General features: G+C 38.8%; 3 protein-coding genes across 10 annotated transcripts in view; 2 read left to right on the forward strand and 1 right to left on the reverse strand.

The window, feature by feature from the left end:
• The window catches only part of FGD6 (FYVE, RhoGEF and PH domain containing 6), a 108,822-nt gene extending 96,007 nt beyond the window's left edge, over positions 1-12,815 (forward strand). For 2 of the 3 annotated variants that reach the window (XM_034987822.1, XM_034987823.1), the window contains exons 15-21: positions 223-325; positions 830-976; positions 1,790-1,892; positions 3,590-3,717; positions 8,787-8,915; positions 9,737-9,885; positions 11,984-12,815. In XM_034987822.1, the coding sequence (XP_034843713.1) occupies positions 223-325; positions 830-976; positions 1,790-1,892; positions 3,590-3,717; positions 8,787-8,915; positions 9,737-9,885; positions 11,984-12,020 (796 nt within the window). In that variant the 3' untranslated portion in view covers positions 12,021-12,815. The remainder of the gene's footprint in view (positions 1-222; positions 326-829; positions 977-1,789; positions 1,893-3,589; positions 3,718-8,786; positions 8,916-9,736; positions 9,886-11,983) is intronic. The other variant, XM_034987824.1, reaches the window with a different exon arrangement.
• Positions 12,816-14,415: 1,600 nt separating this feature from the next.
• Positions 14,416-19,795, reverse strand: LOC117998489. Its single transcript, XM_034987247.1, has 3 exons — positions 19,720-19,795; positions 17,803-18,208; positions 14,416-14,653 (listed from the first exon to the last, which is right to left on the reverse strand). Exons 1-3 carry the CDS (start codon positions 19,793-19,795, stop codon positions 14,557-14,559), a joined length of 579 nt encoding a protein of 192 aa, XP_034843138.1. The 3' UTR covers positions 14,416-14,556.
• Positions 17,804-20,215, forward strand: part of NR2C1 (nuclear receptor subfamily 2 group C member 1) — a 45,837-nt gene continuing 43,425 nt past the window's right edge. For 3 of the 6 annotated variants that reach the window (XM_034987825.1, XM_034987829.1, XM_034987830.1), the window contains exon 1: positions 17,804-17,891. The gene's annotated coding sequence lies outside the window, so the exon portion shown is untranslated. Of the gene's footprint in view, positions 17,892-18,161; positions 18,774-20,215 lie in introns of those variants that run through there. The other 3 variants (XM_034987827.1, XM_034987826.1, XM_034987828.1) reach the window with 3 other exon arrangements.

Genomic DNA, 20,215 nt, shown 5'->3' on the forward strand with positions numbered 1-20,215 from the left:
CTTTGGGGAAGAAAAAAAGCATTGTACTTGCTAAAATGCCATGTGTTCTTTAATGCCTGCTCTGATTATTTGTGCTTACGAACCTCAGAGCTCCTGCCTGTGACTAGCATTGTTGGGGAGGGCGGTGGCATCTGTTGCCATGGCAGGAGGAAGAGAAGGAAGAAAAAGGCAAAGAATAAAAGCTGACATCTGGTTGATGGAACCTTCTTTTGCCCCCAACAGTTCTGCCACAGAAAGGGATGAATGGCTAGAAGCGATTTCCAGGTCAATAGAAGAGTATGCCAAAAAAAGAATCACATTCTGTCCTAGTAGGAGTCTTGATGAGGTATTGTCTTTCCCTTCTTGTTTTTTTTTTTTCCTCAGTGCATTTCAAACAGTTTTTACCCTAAAGAAACTTTTCCCAGGGGTTTAGAAAAGCAACATGTGTTTCACAGAAAGATCTGTGTGTGGGTATAATTTCAGAGCTAAATATCCTGTTAATGTCTCACTGCAAGTCTGTGATAACATAGAGCATATTCATATTTTTTCTGGTTGTAAAACTTCATTGTAAAAAATTGGGGAAATACAATATAATTTAAGGAAGAAACTAATCAGCTGTCATGGCACTACCACAGGTATCTTTTTAAGTTAATTTTGCAGCAAGGATTATTAGGATACCGCTAATCTTAATATCCTGGGAACATGACAACTATAATAGCCCATCATTCATCCCATGTCCTTAATGACACCATCAGCATTGTGAGCCCTCATTGCCCCAAGGAAAAAAAAAAAGGCTCAATTCTGTAGCACTCCATGTGCATGGAAGTAATGAAAAGTTGTTCTTCCATAGGCTGACTCAGAAAATAATGAGGAAGTTAGTCCTCTTGGATCAAAGGCTCCCATCTGGATCCCTGATATCAGAGTCACAATGTGTATGATCTGCACAAGTGAATTTACTCTCACCTGGAGAAGACACCACTGCCGGGCCTGCGGGAAGGTTAGAGAAGTTCACACCCATCTCCATTGTGATTGTTAGTTCCAGGCTGTACATAGTGAGGAAGCATCTTTCCTCCTGTAAATCACGGCAGGGGGAAGGAAGATACCCAATCATGGATGATATTTTCTCTAAATATTTAGGCATAGGGTGTCTTACCCCTACCTACCAAGGGTATTGTAGAATGTCAATAATAGATAATTTTCATTAAAAAAAAATTTCACAATTAACTAGACTCCCACATTTACTGATAATTATTTAAACTACCTTTATCTGGATACTAAGTATTTAATAGAAGTACTTTCAGTGTTGAAATTATCGCCAGTGAGGTGTCTAAGCCTTCGTGACCTCGTTAGTTAAATGAGCATGGTAACATTGATGTCAGAGAGTTACCAGGAAGATTAAACAGGGCCTCTTTAGGGAGCATTTAGTAGAGGGCCAGACACTTGGTGGAGGCACAGTTAGACGTGATCATGGTTACCTAGCGATGATGACAGGCAATGTCGGTGATGATAAATACAGCTAACAGAGGACTTCGTGCATGCCACGCATGGTTCTAAACATTTTGCACACGTTAATGCTGTTAGTATTTTATTTTATGGAGTTAGCACTTGGTCGTAGTGTGTCGCCTCTTCATCTTCCAGGGTGGTGATGTGTGTGAGTTCACCATAGGCCTGACCTCCACAGAGGTGTTAGAGTCAGTGACTGAGAAAAGGTACTGAAAGCACTCTAGGTAGATAGCATTATCTGTTGTAGCATAGTCGGTGGTTTGATGCTGAGGTTATTCTAAATAAAATAATTCCAATGTGTTTTCAGATTGTATGCCAAGCTTGTTCATCAAATAAATATGGTTTAGATTACCTGAAAAATCAACCAGCAAGAGTATGTGAACACTGTTTCCAAGAACTGAAGAAACTAGGTAATATATAAGTAAAGATTTAACAAATTCCTTTATTCCCAGATGCTTTCAAACACCCTTCCGAAAGAATCATCTTAGGTGCGTTAGCAATATGACTGGTGATACTCATCTCAAAATATTAAGAATTTTGCTTTTGTAATTTAATTAAGCTTTCTTAACTCATAGGATACTAATTGTAGAAATGTAATTACAGGGTGAAATTGCTTTAAAACAGTTACAAGGGAACTTTAACTTTCAAGTAATTTTGAAGTTTCTAGTTTCACAACTGTGGGCTCTTTACAAATCATTTTTATCTATCTGTGGATAGATATATCTCTATGGACATATACTGGGTGGCCCTTTGTTAGCCCATTTCTAATCACATGGACTGATTGGTGAGGTTTTATGGTATATCTAAATGTTCAGCTTTTCACCAAATACAAAATGATAAATCATATCTGCCTGCTCATTATTTGCAGGTATCCATCCCCACAGTTAAGATGAATGCAGCTAGCAGGACTGCTCGGGTCTATATTTTGGGAAGAGAGTTTTAGTTAAATTCCTGAAACCTATATATAGGATCTAAATTTCAAAAACGTTGTTCTTCATTTCCATGAAGAATAGCTTTCCATCAGCAAATGAGAATGCCTCAGTGAATAAAGCTGGATGGCATGCTATTTCAGAATCCACATATTTATAGAGTAATAGTAACTGTACATACATTTCCAAGAAGACACATTTATCTAATCCTTCACTGGCCTTTTTGTTCCTCCCTTTGTTCTGTGGGTGTATCATGTAGGCTGTAAACATTCAACATTCATTTTTTAAAATTCTCTTCCCTAATCACCCACACCCATTTTCGTCAGTAAATCTTGACTAATTTATCTTTGAAGACCTTTCTCTTGATTTCTTCATCTCAGCCCTATCTTTCATCTTGGACCACTGTCATAGCTTCCCAGCAGGTTTTCTGCTGCAAATCCTTCCTCCTTTCTACTGCCAGATTTTTTTCTTCTAAATTCAGTCTGCTCCTGTCATTTTCCAGCCTAAAAGACCTTTGGTTTCCCACGGCTTAAACAACAGTCCACATTCCTTAGAACCAGCCTTTTTTTCCTCAGCCTTATTATTCTCCAAATAGATGATCTAATTTCATACCTCTGCTTTTGCTTATGCTGACTTCTCTTCATGGAGTGTTCATCCTCCTCTTTTTGACTTGGCAAACTCCTGTTATACCTTAATGGCCAACTCAAATGTCTTACTCTCTTCCCACCTTTCCCCAAACCTCTGCACTCAAAATTAATGGTTTCCTGATCTTGTCTCATAGCCCCTTTTCTAATACTTTGTTCATTATCATATTCTTATTTGGTCATATATCTAGGTACTAAATGATGCTGTTAGTGGGTTTTTTTAAGTCAGGAGGGAAGTTTATATAATTTATTTAAAGTTGGTAGTACTTTAACATGTTTCATTATTCCAGAGGCACAAAAGGGTCATCCTTTCTCATGGTTTACAACTGAAAAAGTATAAAATCATAGACTGTGGAAAGTCTTCCTCCCACTCAGCTTCCGGCCATCCGTCTTTTTTCCCCGGGGGTCTCTCTGTCATCAGTTCCTCAAGTATCCTTCCATAGATATTTTATGCAACAGTGTTTGTTGATCTGAATTAAGTTGAATTGCAAAATGCTTACCACTGGCTACATAAATGCACCTGATTTGTTTTAGATCACCAGCATTCTCCTAAGATTGGATCTCCTGGAAATCACAAATCTCCTTCAAGTGCCTTATCATCAGTCTTACATAGTATTCCATCAGGGAGGAAACAGAAAAAAATCCCAGCTGCTCTCAAAGAAGTAAGTGTTTCCATTAAACTTGCAACCTGATATAAGCTGAATTATTCATATCCATATAATACACTGTTTTTCTTCCATAAAGAAAGAGGTCATTTCCCACAGTATTAAGACATGCATTTTAATACTGGTGCTGGATGTGGCTGATGCCTCACTCTCTTTCTTGGTCTCCCATATGACCTGAGTCATTCAGAAAATGGCTGTTGAAAGGTTTGGAGAACATTTTATAGCAATGGTAGCAAGTAAAGATAATTTAATATATTGGAATTTTTTTTTTAAAAGATTTTTATTTATTTGTCAGAGGGAGAGAGATTGAGAGCACAAGCAGGGGGGCGGCAGGCAGAGGGAGAAGCAGGCTCCCCGCTGAGCAAGGAGCCCAACGTGGGACTTGATCCCAGGATCCTGGGGTCATGACCTGAGCCAAAGGCAGATGCTTAACCGACTGAGCCACCCAGGTGCCCCGACACATGTGAATTTTTAAAATTACTTTGAGGAGACCCCATGCCAGAGGGAAGAAGTCTATAGAATATTTTGGGCACTTTATTAGCATTTACTGATCTGCACGGTTTGTTATTTGTAAGTATTGGTTGGCTATAGACAGCTGCACTGATAGTAAATTGTCTTTCCTTCAACTTACAAGAAAAATTTAAAAAGTTAGGATAGTCTGCACAGTTAGAACTGCCAGTGGCTTAATCCATAGGCATCGTCAGTACCCTATCCCATCTCCTCAAATTCCAGTGTTCAGTCAGTCAGTGTCAGGTAACACATAGCACTGCCTATCTGGGCCACCTCCATTTTTTTTTTAATTAAAAAAAAATAGTTTACTTATTTATTTGTCACACAGAGAGAGAGATGGAGAGAGCAAGCACAGGCAGGGGAGAAACAGGCTCCCCACTGAGCAAGGAGCCCCATGTGGGGCTTGATCCCAAGACCCTGGGATCATAACCTGAGCCAAAGGCAGACGCTTAACGACTGAGCCACCCAGGTGCTGCCCCTGAGCCACCTCCATTTTTATTAGTTTATTAATTATTTCCACCTGTGACCAGTTTTGTGGCCAGCAGAGTAGAGTTTTAAATGTTGTTCTTACTTGATTACTCTGGAGGTGTTCTACCATGGAAAGTGGAAGCAAACAACTCCAAAAATTTGACCAAGATCGTGTTCTTTATATAAAGTTGAGTGTATTCCATCATGGTAGTTAAAACACTAAGAAATGATTCATAGCCAGCCTCATGAAATAGTAAGAAGAGGACTTACAGTCCTAATTGCCAGGTTTCTTAAACTGGTGAAGCCAATTTAGTACTCTGAACTGTCTCTTCCATCACTCAGTTCCTGAATCTAAAGTGACTTTCAGAGCTTTTCTTAACCAATGGAAATAGTTTTCAGTTTTCTATAATTGTTCTCCTCTCCATGCTAATGTCATAGTTTATAAATATAATTCTTAAATTTGTTCTCCTCCTCAGTCTAAACTCCACACTGCTAGTTTTACAAAACTATTTCTAGTCTAGACTAGACCCAGCCTGACTCCAGTCACATTTTGTACATGTTTTACCCAACCACACAAACAGACCTTCCACTGCAGTCATTCCTTCCCTTACTCCACTGGCTCTCAAAATGTCCTCCAAAGCAGCACATCAGCATCACCTGAGAACTTACTAGAAATGGAAATTCTTAGGCCCCACCCAAGGTCTACGGAATCAGAAACTTTAACAAGCATTCTCTGTGATTCAGATGTATACTAAATTTTGAGAACCACTGCTTTCTCCTTTGCAGACTGGGAAAAATAATTTATCTGGTTACGTGCCATAAAAGTAAAAGTTTTCTACTTGGGAAGCTGTGTTTTTTGTCATTTTATTTGTAATTGAAGTGAATTCACGTAACTTATAATTAACGATTTAAAGGATACAGTTCAGGGGTGCCCAACCAGCTCTGTGGGTGGAGCATGTGACTCTTGATCTCGGGATCCTAAGTTCAAGCCCCACCTTGGGTGTGGAGTTTTCTTTTAAAAATATATATACAAGGGTGCCTGGGTGGCTCAGTTGGTTAAGCGTCTACCTTCGGTTCAGGTCATGATCTCAGGGTCCTGGGATCAAGCCCAGCATTGAGTGGGGAGTCTCCTTCTCCCTTTCCCTCTGTCCCTCCCCTCCCCTACTTGTGCACTCGCTCCCTATAAATAAATAAAATCTTTAAAAAAGTGAAAGGAATCATATAATACATGACCTTTTGTCTGGCTATTTTCACTTCTCATAGTATTTTAGAGGTTCACCTAAGTTATAGCATGTATCGGTACTTCTTTTTATAACGTGAATAATACTCCATTGTATGTATATACCACACTTTATCCATTCATCTGTTGATGGACATCTGAGATATTTCTACCTTTGAGTTATTATGAATAGCAGTGCTATAAACCTTGTGTGGACATATTACCATGTGGACATTTGTTTTAATAATATATGTAGGAGTGTAATTGCCTGGTCATATGGTAATTTATGTTTAACTTTTTGAGGAATTGGGAAGTTGTGTTTTTATTCCAGGAATGTTCAATACATTTTTAGAAACTCTTTGTTTTTAGAATTCCACTCAGAGCCTCAGTACCCTCAGTAATGGCACTCTGTGTCTCTTGAGTTAGACTTGATTTATATTTTAAATAATCAGATCACTAGAAGGAAAGTTTTGTGACTCATGTGATTAAGTTGCTTAAGACCAATTTTATTTTTAAGAGAGTAATAGGAGCTCCTGGGTGGCTCAGTTGGTTAAGCGTCTGCCTTCGGCTCAGGTCATGATCCCAGGGTCCTGGGATCGAGCCCCACGTCGGGCTCCCTGCTCAGTGGGGAGCCTGCTTCTCCTTCTCCCTCTGCCTGCCGCTCTCTCTCTCTGTCAAATAAATAAATAAACTCTTAAAAAAAAAAAAAAACAAGAGGATAATAGAGGACAGGGGCACCAGGGGGCTTAGTCGTTTAAGCGTCCAACTCTTGATTTCAGATCCAGGTCGTGGGATCAAGCCCCGTGTCCGGCTCTGCACTGAGATTCTCTCTCCCTTACCCTGCTTTCTTCCCCCTGCTCATGCTCTCTATAAATAAATAAGTAAATAAAATCTTTTCTAAAGTAAGATATAGAGGACTATGCATGACTATCCAGTATTGTGACTGTATTCTTTTACAGTTTATCAACTAATTTAAGAATATTCCAAAAGAGGAGCATACAAAATATTTTGATCAATGATAGTAACATGTAACATAAGTACATAGTAGTATCCCAATGTAACTACATTTTAAGCAAAATCTCATTTGAACATTCTAATTTTTAAAAAATCACTTGGCTGTCTTCTACAGTGGTGTCACTTCTTTATATAAATTTACTTGCACTTAACAGATATTTCTCATTTAACATTAGATGTTAAATTTTCTACTAGACAATAATATATCATCCTTCTCATAAAATTTGTAAGAAATTAATACAATTAATACATGATTAAAGGTAGACTTTTAAAATTCATAGAATCCACCTGTATTTGTTTTATGTTGCCACATAACAAATTACCACAAACTTAGAGGCTTAAAACAACATACATTTATTATCTCAGGAGTCCAAGCACAGCTTAGCTGGGATCTCTGCAGGACTGCAGTCAAGGTGTTGGGCAATGTTGAGTTCTCCTCGCAAGGCTAACTAGGGAGGGGTCTACTTCCAAGCTCACTCAGGTTGTTAGCAGAATTCATTTCCATGCCACACAAGCCTCCCAAGACAACTACGTCAAAGCCAGCATGGGAGAAAGTCCCATCTACTAGCAATATGGAGTTTTATAGAATGTAACATAATCATGGGAGTGACATGCCATTATCTTCCCCATATTCTATTGGTTAGGAGCAAGTCTTAGGTCCTCCCCACACACAAGGGGGAGGAGACTATACAGTAGTGTGATTATCAGAGCAAGGATCATGGGGAACCACCTTAAAAGTCTGTTCACCATTCTAGGGGCATCTGGGTGGGTCAGTTGGTTGAGCAGCTGACTCTTGATTTAGGCTCAGGTCATGATCTCAGGATCCTGGGATACTGCCCCACATCAGGCTTCCTGCTCAGCGGGGGGTCTTGAGGATTTTCTCTCTCTCCCTCTCCCTCTGCCCCACCCCGCCGTGTGCATTTGCCCACTCAGCACTCTCTCTCTAAAATAAATAAATCTTTAAAAAAAAAAGTCTGTTCATCATTCTACTAACAACATAATTCCTAAACTTGACTTTTTATTTATGTTGTTTTATGTTAAAAAAGAAGTTTCAGCTGCCAGATTATGATCATTGAGAGCTTACTACCTTTTTGTCTAGAGATTAAGACATTTTCTTAACATTTCCTTTTATGAAACAAAATAAGCTTCTCTCAGACCAAAATTTGGGGATCAGAAACTAATCCTTAAAATCACCATGAATAATTGAATTTTCCATTTACCTCTGTTAATAGTTTTTATAAGTCCAAAAAATGATTTCAGGAACAGAGTTAAAGATTTAAGTAATTTTCCCTAACATTGCAAAATTCAAAGAACAGTAAACAACATATACAGTCCCCAAAATGCAACTTTCAAAAAGCACTTCTGATCTTTAGAATTATTTTTCTTCTTCTGGCAACCCAGAAAACACAGGTGACACCACAAAGAAATACATATATGCAAGCTCAATTAAACCAGGCATAATGCTAGAATGGCTTTTTTTTTTTAAAGAGAAGTGGTGGGGAAGGGCAGGGAATCTTAAGCAGGCTACACGCCCAGTGCAGAGCCTGACGTGCCGCTTGATCTCACAACCCTGAGATCATGGCCTGAGCTGAAATCAAGAGTTGGACTTTTAACTGACTGAGCCACCCAGGTGCCCCAATGCTGGAATTGCTTCTAAACAGAAGGGTATTTTATGCCCCCGGTAATGGCAGTATTTGATTTGTCCAGTAGCAGACTTTGAAAATAAACAATTTCATTCTGAAACATTATATCATTATGGTTATTGCTTTCAGCACCAGTGACCAAAAGCAATTTTGTTACTTTACCTTTTGTTTCTTTGAAAACCAGTAAACTATATATGGGCTTTGCTTACTAGGTATCAGCAAACACAGAAGATTCTTCCATGAGTGGCTACTTGTACAGATCAAAGGGCAATAAAAAACCTTGGAAACACTTGTGGTTTGTTATAAAAAATAAAGTGCTGTATACATATGCTGCAAGTGAGGTAAGATCTGAAATCTAAAGATGAATGATTGTGGGGTCTGGTTTTATAATGCCAATTGGAAATAATTACATTATCTGTTTCATCTATTTGTTTTGTGTATATTTTTTGTTTTGCTTTGCTTTTGGAGGGGGAGATGTTGCTGTGATTTTTAATGTCAACAGTGTCCTAGAGCTCTTACTCAAAAATGTTAGGAATTTTCCATAATATTAAAATGTAACTTTTTTGGTGTCATGTGACTACTAAGAACTTCACTAAAGGCAAAGGTTCTTACCTTTCTGCCAAGCTGTCTTGGTTGACACTCCCTTGACTATCTCCAGATTGTATTGATCAGGCCTCAAGCTTAGATAAAATAGACTTTGTTTGGGTTATAAACAATGCCTGGCTATTTGCTCTAATTATTACCCTCTTCTCCTACCTGATCACCCTGTGTTCCAGTAACATCCTATAAAAACCACTGCTCTGGGAGCCAAGCTTTTCCTTAGTGGGACAGGGTAAATCACTTATATTTCTGAGCTTGTTTCCTGCATCCATAAAATGAAAGTAATATAATTACCTACTTCACATGGTTGTAGGGAAATATATGATACTCGGTGGATGTGAACACACTGAAAACTGTTTAGCACAGTGTCTGGCTCATGAGGTAGGTGGGGAGGGGTCAGCTTAATATTGTTGAATAAAAGAAAATGAAAAACAAAGAATTATTGTTTTATATATGTGTGTGTATATGAAATTAAATTATAGCTATACAGTTCAAGAGTTTGCAAATCTGAATTTTGTTATCAATTTAAAGTCCCGTCTCCCTTTGTATCTTTTTAAATTAGGACGTGGCAGCTTTGGAGAGTCAGCCTTTACTAGGATTCACTGTCACTCAAGTCAAAGATGAGAATTCAGAGTCTAGAGTGTTTCAGTTACTACATAAAAACATGTTATTTTATGTGTTCAAAGCAGATGATGCTCACTCAGCTCAGAAGTAAGTAATTTAGGCATATTTTTCTTTTATACATGAGTTTCAAGTTCTTACATGATTGATTTTTAAAATAACCTACTTTCATGTGTGGGGACAATTAAGAATTTAAATCAGAGATCCAAATTAGTTAGATTTCACATATTTTTCAAAGTCTTTAGGACTGTTTTAAGGACAGGCAGGAGGATCTGGAATATTTTCAGGAGACAGAGGGGAAAAGAAAATAGGTAGTCCTGTCCAAAATATTTTGTCTATACATGACCTCTGAGGAAGCAGCATGAAGCTGCTCTGTTGAAAGGAAAGGAAGCTGAGGCATTTGACCTCTCCTTCCATGAGGGTAAGGATCATCTCTTAAAACATTCCAGGACTTTGGCAATCCAGTGATTCAATTGTGCCATGGAACAGCGGGACTTTAAACAGCTGCTTGCTAACTTACTTCTTTGGGGAAAGGGTCAAACACATTAAGAGGCTCCCATGCTGTTCCCAATAACTGAGTAGAAGGAAATGGATATCATTTTAGATGGTAAAAGGCTTTTTTAAACAGTCTCTTTAAAATTCCAACAAGAATATTTATTTTGATATCATGAGGTTGTTTAACATAGAGAAGCGTATCTCTGTGAAATTCAGGTCCTTTGTAAACAAAACAGTGCAGTTTACCTTTCACCAGATCTTTCCTGTGATTTTTATTTTGGCCTCACAAGTTATACGTTTTTGTTTCTTCTAAGAGCTTAGTGCTCATGTTTTCTCAATAGGCTTAAAGTGCGCATGCATATAAAAAAGAATGCCTTAAGTAAACAAGGCTTGTCTTTTCTTAAGGCAGTTAGAATTAATGTACCAGAATTATATATGTTCCTGGATATTAATCAGGTACAATGTGACAGATAATCTGTAAGATTTTTTTTTCAGTCTATGTCAGGATATCTAGTGCATATCTGTTACTCCAAAAAATTCTTTTTCAAGTGAACTGAAGAATATTTAAAATTATGTCACTTAACTATTTTTTCTGTAGAAACTACCTTGGATAAAAGAGTAATTGTTCTAATATTCTGTTAGGAATTGCATTTCTCATGATTTTTATCTGTATTCATCATCAAACTGATAAAAATTATTTCTTTTGAATATGCATCTTTTGTTTATATCTTTAAGTTGACAAGGTAGAAAAACCTTCAATACAACTGAATGTAGCTGAGTGAAGGAAATCAGCTTACTTGTAATTTAGAATTAATACAGGCTAAATTATAAGTTTCTCTTTGAAGTCACTAATATGGAGGTGGTTTTACACATTACAGAACATTAAAATGTATTAATTTTAATGGAAATTTTTAGCTTTTTAAAAGACTTTTTTATTATAACTTATGCCATTTGCATTTAAAGTTTTGAAAATTCTATCCTTGAAATTTGAGCTATATCTGGGGTAGGCTATGTTTACTAATTAAATTGAGTGATTTCAAATGTTCATAGTAAGTCTGGAAGCAATTATAGTACTAGGGAGGTACAAAAAGACTACCTCCAAGTGTCTTCTGAATAATTGCAAGCTTTGAGTATTGTCAGATAAAACGTAGAGACTAACAAATTTTGGAAAGACTTCTAGAAACTCTGAGACACTTTTTTTTTTTTTGGATACACTTCATATTGCATGAAAAATTTTGATCAACTGAAGTAGATCAGATGTTAGATTCTCTTTCATTGGAAGTATTAGAACAGGTCTGGACTATGGATGCCCAGGGAGTTAAGAGAGAAGGAGACAGAGACAAAGCTTGTGTTCCTAAAAGCAGAAAGGGGGTTGAAATAAAAGCCTTGGCAAATGTAATTCATTTCCCAAACCAATCGTATGGAATCATCAGGACTTCATAGAGCTTTTACATGAAATGGCCCCTTCCTCACGCTTTATGGACATAAAAGATGCACTTTTCAGTCCAAATTTTCAGCCATATTACCAAATAAAGGACAATTCCATATACGCAGAATTCTAATTTGGTATAGGAAACTTCTTAAATATATTGCTAGGGTGATTGGATCCACAGGCACAGCTGTGATCTATATTGTTTTAACATCTATCGGAGGATTGCATTTTACAAATCTAACAAATTTCTCTTACCAATAGGTGGATAGAAGCATTTCAGGAAGGCACAGTATTGTAGCAATACTGGTTTCATCCCTTCTGTGATTCCAAATGGGTGGAATTTCATCAGAATGGAGTAAATGCAGTACAAAAATTTTATATAAATGAACACTGCCAAGATAAATCCAGCCAAAATCTTCATCAAATATTATGAATTATTTTGTTAGGTATAAGGTAATTTTTTTAATGTTTGTTTTTTCATGTATATGTTATTTATTAAAATTTTGATGTTTACTTAATGGTCAGAATTATTTCTGAGATTCACACTGAATTCTAAAGTACCTTTTCTTTAGAAACCAGAAAACTTATCTTAATATTGTATACTGTATTAACTGTTTGTGACACAGATTTCTCAGTGTTTTGTAGTGTTACATTGTAACACTCTTACTTGAGGTGAGTCTTTGTAAATAAAAAACACACATCAAGGAGCAAATTTCCATGCAGTGTTTGATTTAGAAATTACTCTAAAACTGCTAATGAAAAAAATGTATGTTTTGAATCAGTAAACTTAGATGAATTTTTGTATCTTTTAACGGAAAAACACACGGCCAACTCCTACCTCAGTAACTGTGAAATGAAATTCCAGTAAATTATCCAGAGTATTTCTGTTGTACCTCTTTTGGCATGAGATAATGTTACATGATCAAGGAATTAGAGAAAAGGGATAGAATGTGAAAATTTTCATTGAACTGAGCTATGAGTAGGAAAGAGGATGGAGGAACACAATTAACTTTATGGTCTTTATATTAAGTCTCATCCTTTTTTTAAAGCTACCAGTTCAACACAAACAAATGTATTATTAAAAAAAAAAAAACACAAAATACGGCAAGCATTATATTATACAATATCCTTTGCTATTATAAGTGTTCTGAGCCCAAGTCAGTGGTGGTGTTTGCATCTAAAAAGAATGTTCCATTCCCTATAATATTGTGCTTTAAAAAAATGAACTGGAATTACCATACCAAAAAAGCACAGATTCAAAGCCAGTGTTAACTGAAATTGTATTCGTTTTTTAAAGGTTATTTAATATTACTTTGTGTTATGTCCTCCCTGGTAATTAAAACAAATCCTTTATTTCTTTAACCAGTTGCCAAATGCATCTCATTAGGAAATATTTATATTCATAATTCTGGTGCACTTACTATTTAACATGTGAACTGCTTTGTACATAAAACTGTTGATGAGTAGAAGAAAAATGAAATTCACACTATGATTAAAGTCATTCTTGATGTTTATAATATACATTTGACTGAGCTTAAATTATCTTAAAAGGCAAGGTCATCCATAGAATATTTCACAAAAGGGCACAAGAATTTTCCTTTCTGCTTCTATATAAAGTATTTCCTAATTCAGTGTGATACCATTGCCAAGAGAATTACTGTCTTTCTGAAGTTGTTTGTTGAAGCACTAGAGTCTCTACTAAATCTAGAGTTGGCTGCTGTAGTTTTTTCTGGCTGTTTCTTGCTGTGGGATCATTTTAAACCCTGTTGCACCCTCACACACAATCCTTACATGCTATCTCCCCAGTCTTTCTGTCACAGTAGGTAAACTAATACTTCTTTGCAGCTCACTTATTTTAATCAAGTGAGCATAAATAAGGCTTCCATGTTAAAATCCTTGCAGTTTTTATATCCTTTTTGGAGATCAAGGTTATACCTTATAAAGTGTTTCCTTCTTCTTTGGGTCTAGCATTTTGCAAAGGACAAGTTATTTGAAGTTCTGCCCCGCTCCTCATGAGCTCTCAGCCTTCTGACTGGAAGGTTTGGCTTAAGCCTCAGAATCTAAAAAAATATCAGCCAGGCTATTTTGTCTTCCAACAGCTGGCTAAATCAAGAATGATTTATAAATCTAAACAGAAAAAACACTGCACAAACTTCTTTTAATTCTAATTACATGTAAAACACATGTATGATTGTACTGGCTATTGGCTTCGCCCCATGGAGGGTTTTGAAAATATAAAATATGTATAGCCTTTTGAGGAAGCTATCAGATTACCATCCCCCCCCAAAAAATGTTTTATATGTGGAATGGTATTATGTTTCCTTCCCCACCTCATCAGTCCTTCATAACTTACCAAAGCCGATCAATTATTTATTTAACCTGGCTCATTTAATGTCAACTGAGAAACCTAACTATATATGTTTTATTGTAAAGTTACTTTAAAAAATGTATCTCTTGATAGCCACCATTTTAGAGGAAAAAGTGATATTGGGTGCATTCAGTGGGGGGGGGGGGGGCAGAGGGAGAGGGAGAGGGAGAATCTTAAGCAGGATCCCTGCTGAGTACAGAGCCCAACACAGGGCTTGAGCTCCCTGAGCCAAAATCAAGAGTTGGAAGCTTAACCGACTAAGCCACCCAGGCGCTCCTATTGGGTGCATTCTATGAGAAAGTATAAACAGTACCTGATCCCAAGAATACTGTATTTATTACACTGATGCATGTGTTCCATCACACCCTTTTCAGGTTTCTCCTTTTATTCATAAGGAGGAGAAAGAAGAGCAGTTGTAAAGCTAAGCAAAAAGGTGCTAAAAGTAACCTTGATAAGAGATGCCAGGTTAAACTGGGGGAAGGCTGGCATTCTTAGTGTGTCCCCCCGAGTCTAGGTTCCTCCTCAGCTGTGACAGCTGTAAATGTAGAGGATCCATCAGAGTCCTAGAAAAATAAGAAGGTTATCTTAGGCATCATCCCACATTTCCGAACCTCTCTCCAACCTCTTTTCCCCTGTTCTGTAATATACCCAGTATGATCCTCTTGTACTTTGCCCAAGATCCTTAATTCTCTTTTCAACCAAAAGCTTGATTCTTTGAGTATGCAGTAGTGTTTCTTAAAATGAGATCATCAGAGCAACTTTAATATAAAGCAGTAATGAAAAAGTAAGTGAAGAAGATAACTTTAAAGTGTAGTTTTGTTAACTAGATGTTGGTAGGATATGTCCAGAAATAGGGAAAGCCTTCTATTTAGTAATTTAGTTAAAATGTAAATGTTATCACAGCATATGTTGATCTGTCTTGGAGTATGCATCGATTTGTACTCCCATTTTTAAAATTTGGGAACCACTATAGTCAAATGTAGTCACTAGGATTTTCAGAGAGATAAATCCTATTTCTTATACCGTACATGCCTTGAAGGCAAATACTGTATGTTTCTCACAAAATACCTATCCTGTGTCTTTTAAGAGAAAATAGTTGTTGAAATGCATAGAAGGTGAGGACAGGAGTCTTGTCGTCTGCAACTCAAACTCAGCCCCCCACACGCCCTCATTATAACTCAGACCTTAGACCTACTCTTTCCACCATCCTGCAAGGCCATATTTGCAACTACCTGTTGGACATCTACATGAGTCCTTCTTAAGCATTTTAAACTTTATATGACTTCACTTTCTGTTCCTTCAGATCTGTTTATTTTCTTCTGTAATGGAAAAACACCAATCTAGGCTCCAGAATCTGCCTCCAAGTCTCAACAAGACCCTCTGCTATTGCTCTTGTACCCGGTCCATCTTCATTCCCATTACTGCACAGACCCTGGGTCAAGTCCTTGTTACCTCTTCCCAATGATTAGAATAACTTTTCTTCTAATTCCAATGCCGCCTTTGCATGGTCTCATTTTAAACACTGCCAGAGCTATCTACAAAGCATAGCTCTAACCTAGTTTCATCCCTGCTCTTTGCAACCTCCATTGGCTTCCCAGTGGCTCAGCATGGAACACTTTTCCTCAGTTGTCACACACTCCAGCTAATCCCACCCCAACCTTTCTTCTTTGTTTTCACCCTCTTTCCAACCCATTTCTGCCTGTGTACCCAAGACTTTTATTTCTGTGATAGTTGCTCCTAGTCCCTCTCTCCTATTCTTCCTCCCTTATTCCTCCAGACCAGATTTAGTCTCTCCTTTCTCTATGTCTCCATAGCCTTTAGCTAGGAAACACACTTTCATACGGTGCCCATCACATTCTGTCCTTAAGAATCTGAGACTCCTCAGCATCTGGCAGAGTACCTTGCATGCTATGGACACCCAGTATTTGATGAATTAAATTACTCCAAATGGATCCTTTCTGATTTTTTTTTTTTAAGCTCCCCTTGAGCTTTCTCCAACCTGTCTCTTCCAGGAATTCCATATACAAATATTCTGGAGCCTATGCTACATTTAATATTCTCTAAAGGAAAATCTTATCTATGACTTTCCCTTCTAAGAAAAGAGATAATTTCTTTTTTTTTTTTTTTTAAGATTTTATTTATTTATTCATTAGAGACAGAGAGAGAGAGGCAGAGGGAGAAGCAGGCTCCCAAGGAGCAGGGAGCCCAATGCGGGACTCGATCCCAGGACCCTGAGATCATGACCTGAGCCGAAGGCAGACGCTTAACCATCTGAGCCACCCAGGCACCCGAAAAGAGATAATTTCTAATAGGATTTAATTTTTTTTAAGATAAAGGTAGAAATTTTTTAAAAAGCCTCAATATCAAATTCCCTTGGTGGGGGGAGATGAAGGGGGGAACTCTCTTTAATATGAGTTGGTCATAGCATGTTAAGAACCAATCTTGAAATACTATATTGTTTTTTTTAAATGACATGAATTTCTAGAAACACTTTTTACTTAAAGTGATAATAGTTTGTATCTTATTGTCCATATAGATATAGATCCTTTATAAATAAAATACTAGTATTGTAAATAATGTCCATATATATTATATTTATACAAAATAAATTTACTGTATCTACTTTTGGTGTGATGATGTCTTTAAGCCATATATTTTTCTAGAGTCACATAGTTAAAGACGAACCACAAAGAGGGGTTTTCAGAGAATGAGGCATAAAGCATATTCCCCTTCTTAGGGATTGTTGCATGCCATTTTTGTGTGTCCTGATGCCTAGTTCCAGAGGGAAAGGACAGAGGAGATGTTCTCCTTCCCAGTACACCTTTGTTTTTCCTGACTTGGGTTTCTGGCCTGAATCTGGAACTGCTTTTCTAGTGCTGATCAATACTAAAGAAATTTCAAGGACCTCTTCTCTTAAAGTCCAAGCCACACAGTGCTTTGCACACAGCTCTTCCTGCCACACCTCTGTGCCGCAGGTGGTCACTGTCATAATGTTCTGTCAGTGCCTCTTTTCACGAATCTTTATTGACCACTAGGCATTGTCCCGTATGCTTGGGAATACACCACTGGACAAAAAGGCCAGACTTCCAGAAGTTTATATTCTAAGTGATAATAATTCTTGCTCCATTTAGCCATTATACGTATTTACCCACAAGAGCTGATAAGTAAATCTTTGCCTGACTGGAGGATTCTGCCCTAGCTTGTTTTATTTAAGGGAATTTTAAATATTTTATTGGGATCTACCCAGACTCGTTAACTCCTAATAAACTTTAAGGTAAGAGATACCCTAAAACTGAGCCCAATTTTCCACAAGTTAGAAACCAAACTGACCCAAACTGATGAGGTTATCTAGTATTACTCGAATTTGAAACGTCTCAAAACTTCCTTTAACGACCAACCACCTTTGGCAAAAGGGATGCTAAGCGCACGCGGCTTCCGAAAGTCCTTGATAGGGCAGCACAGGCGGGGCAGTTTCCCTCCCAGCCGATAGGGGGCAGCGGCCTTTCAGAGGCTCGGTTTTCTCATCCCTCCACCCAGGGAACGTCACGACCTCCTCCCCGCTTCTCCACCAGTAATGCGCAGGCGCGGATGGGAGCACGTACCGCAGAGCCGAGGGAGGGGTCACGAACTCTGACCCCCCCCAAATACACAAATCGAGAAAGCTCCCTGCCCCCACTTTTCTTTACCCTACCCCCTTGAGCTTTTCTCCAACCTGTCTCTTCCCGGAACCCCAAGCAGCCACCAGAGCGGGACTGTCAGGTCTACGCCCGGCGCGGGACGTAGCTCGTCGGAGAAGCCCCGGTAAGAAGTGCCGAGTAGGGAGAAAAGCAGCCGTGGCCGCGCCTGGAGCGGGGGGCGGGGTGTCCCTTCCTCCCAACTGCCAACGGGCGCACCCCCAGGTCCCCCAACAGCGTCCGGGCTGCGGCCGGCACGGCCGGCGCGTATGGCAGCGCGGCGGCACGCTGCTCGGGTTGGGTTGGGACCGCGCAGAGTGGCCGCAGTGGCGGGACCGAACGTGCGGGGCTCCCAGAGTGGCTGAGGCAGTAGCCGGGGCCGGGGCGCGGGAGGAAAGTCAGCGAGCTGCGCCGCGCGCGCAGCAGCCTCTCCCCCGGCGCCTCCTGCGGCGCCTCTGACCTTTCACCTACAGGAAAAGCTTCCGTCTCGGCGCCGCCGCCGCCGCCGCCGTTTTCCCCGCCTCGGAGAGCCGCGCGCAGCGGCCGGGCTCCGGGGGCGCACCGTGGGCTCGAGCGTCGGCGAGCCGAGGCCTCCGTCCCTTCCTGAGGCCGCTTACTAATTCTCGTGCCTGAACGGGACGGACGGAGCAACGCCCTTGACTTTCACGACAAATAGGGCGAGAGCAGCCGCTGCCTTTGGACCCGTATCTTTTGAGAAAAATGGAGCGGCCCGGGGTCCTCCCCGCCCTGGGCATGTCTAAACTTCCAGTTCTTTTGTTAAGGAATTCTGCCTGCAACTCCTGCACGTAATCGTTTTATGAGTTACAAATGTTGCCAACTTGTCTCATAACCTTCACTAAGTAGGTCGGCCAGTTTAAACAAATAACTAGAAAGGAGAAGCAAAAAGACTGGAAATTAAGGCCTTTCGGGTTTTTGTTCCTCTGGATGTTGTAAAAAGGCCTTCGATTTGGACGTTCTTGAACAATGTTGTGTGGTTGCTTGGCACACGGTGATTGTTTTGAAATTTTGCTTTTGATGTCCAGTTGGTAGATCCAGAAGAGGGATGTTTCTGTTCTTGTATATATTAAAAAAAAAAAAAAAAAAGTGGATCGCATATAAATGTAACAAATTTCATTATTTGTAGGGGCATTTCAGTCTTTTAGGAAGAGTTTTGAGGGAGATGCAAATCAAAGGCATCAAACATTCCTAAGATATGTTCTGTTTGTGTTTCTGCCACACAAAGCCTGTAATTCCTGCCCTCGGGGAATAGAAAAGACAAAAGAAACAGCATAAATAATTAATGGTATAAATATAGTTATCTTTTTTTGATTCATAGGACTCTCTGCAACTTCTTAAAATCTTTTATGAAAGCCCTGGGGAAATTTTACATATGATACTAGAAGTTAACAAAAGTCTCAGTGAATTCTAGTCAGTTGCTTTAGTATACACAATAAATGCTGGACCCATCTCAAAGGACTGGATTTTTTAAAAATTTGAACTGAGTGTTAAAGGTCAGGTGGAATTTAAGGGAGGGAAGAGGAGCTTAGAATGGTACATTGAGGCATAAAGAACATCCCAGTTTGACCCAAAGAGAGGCCCCTCTAGGGAGCGATAAGAGGTAAAATGGGAAGATGAGGAAGTCAGACTATAAAGAAACTCTGTGTCCACAGTGGCAGGCATGTATCAGATGCTTAATAAATACTGAAAAAATAGAAGGAGAAGGACTGAAACTTTATCCTTTGGTCATTAAAAAGACATTGATGGTTCTGAAGCAGGAGAATAAGGATGTTTCAGTTCTGTAAGTGTCCTGAGATACTGTTGCTTGTCAAGGATGCTGAACACTAATGGTTTTGCCTTCTTGGCACTTCAATATACACAAAGATGGTTCTTGCCTAATAGGGGCTTTTCATGTATACAAAGTCGTTCCGGAAACTCAACAGTAGCTGAAATTTTACCTGAAGAGTTAACTGGAAGGCCTTCAAGGCTACGAGAGGCTTTATGAACCCCTTGAAATTCAGCATATACTGTCATTTGTAGTGTGAGTGAATGTGAATTTGTGTTTTCTAGTGAGAAAAACCTTAACTTCCATTAGTTTTTAAAGAGATTTGACCCACTCTACTGGAAAAAATAGAATCATTGTTTTATGTCATATTTATATCATATTTTCAAACTTTGCATCCCCCAGAAGGAAATACATTTTGCATCATGACTCAGCACACTCACACAGATTAAACTGAAATAAAGTCTTAATGAGACTATTCTTACCCTTACTATATCTGATGCACTCTTTTCCATTTTCCTTTTAAAAATCTGACCTACTAAATTAATTTCCCCATCCATAAGTGGCTTACAACACAAAGTTTGCAAAATAGTGTTTTGGATAATAGCAGCCTACATTCAGGTGATGGTAGAGGGGCTGGTGGGGGAAAAATGAACTGTTTCTGTTGTCAA

The sequence above is a fragment of the Mirounga leonina genome, unplaced genomic scaffold, assembly GCF_011800145.1.
Source record: "Mirounga leonina isolate KUSES-001 unplaced genomic scaffold, KU_Mleo_1.0 Mir_418, whole genome shotgun sequence".
Classification (NCBI taxonomy): Eukaryota; Metazoa; Chordata; class Mammalia; order Carnivora; family Phocidae; genus Mirounga; species Mirounga leonina.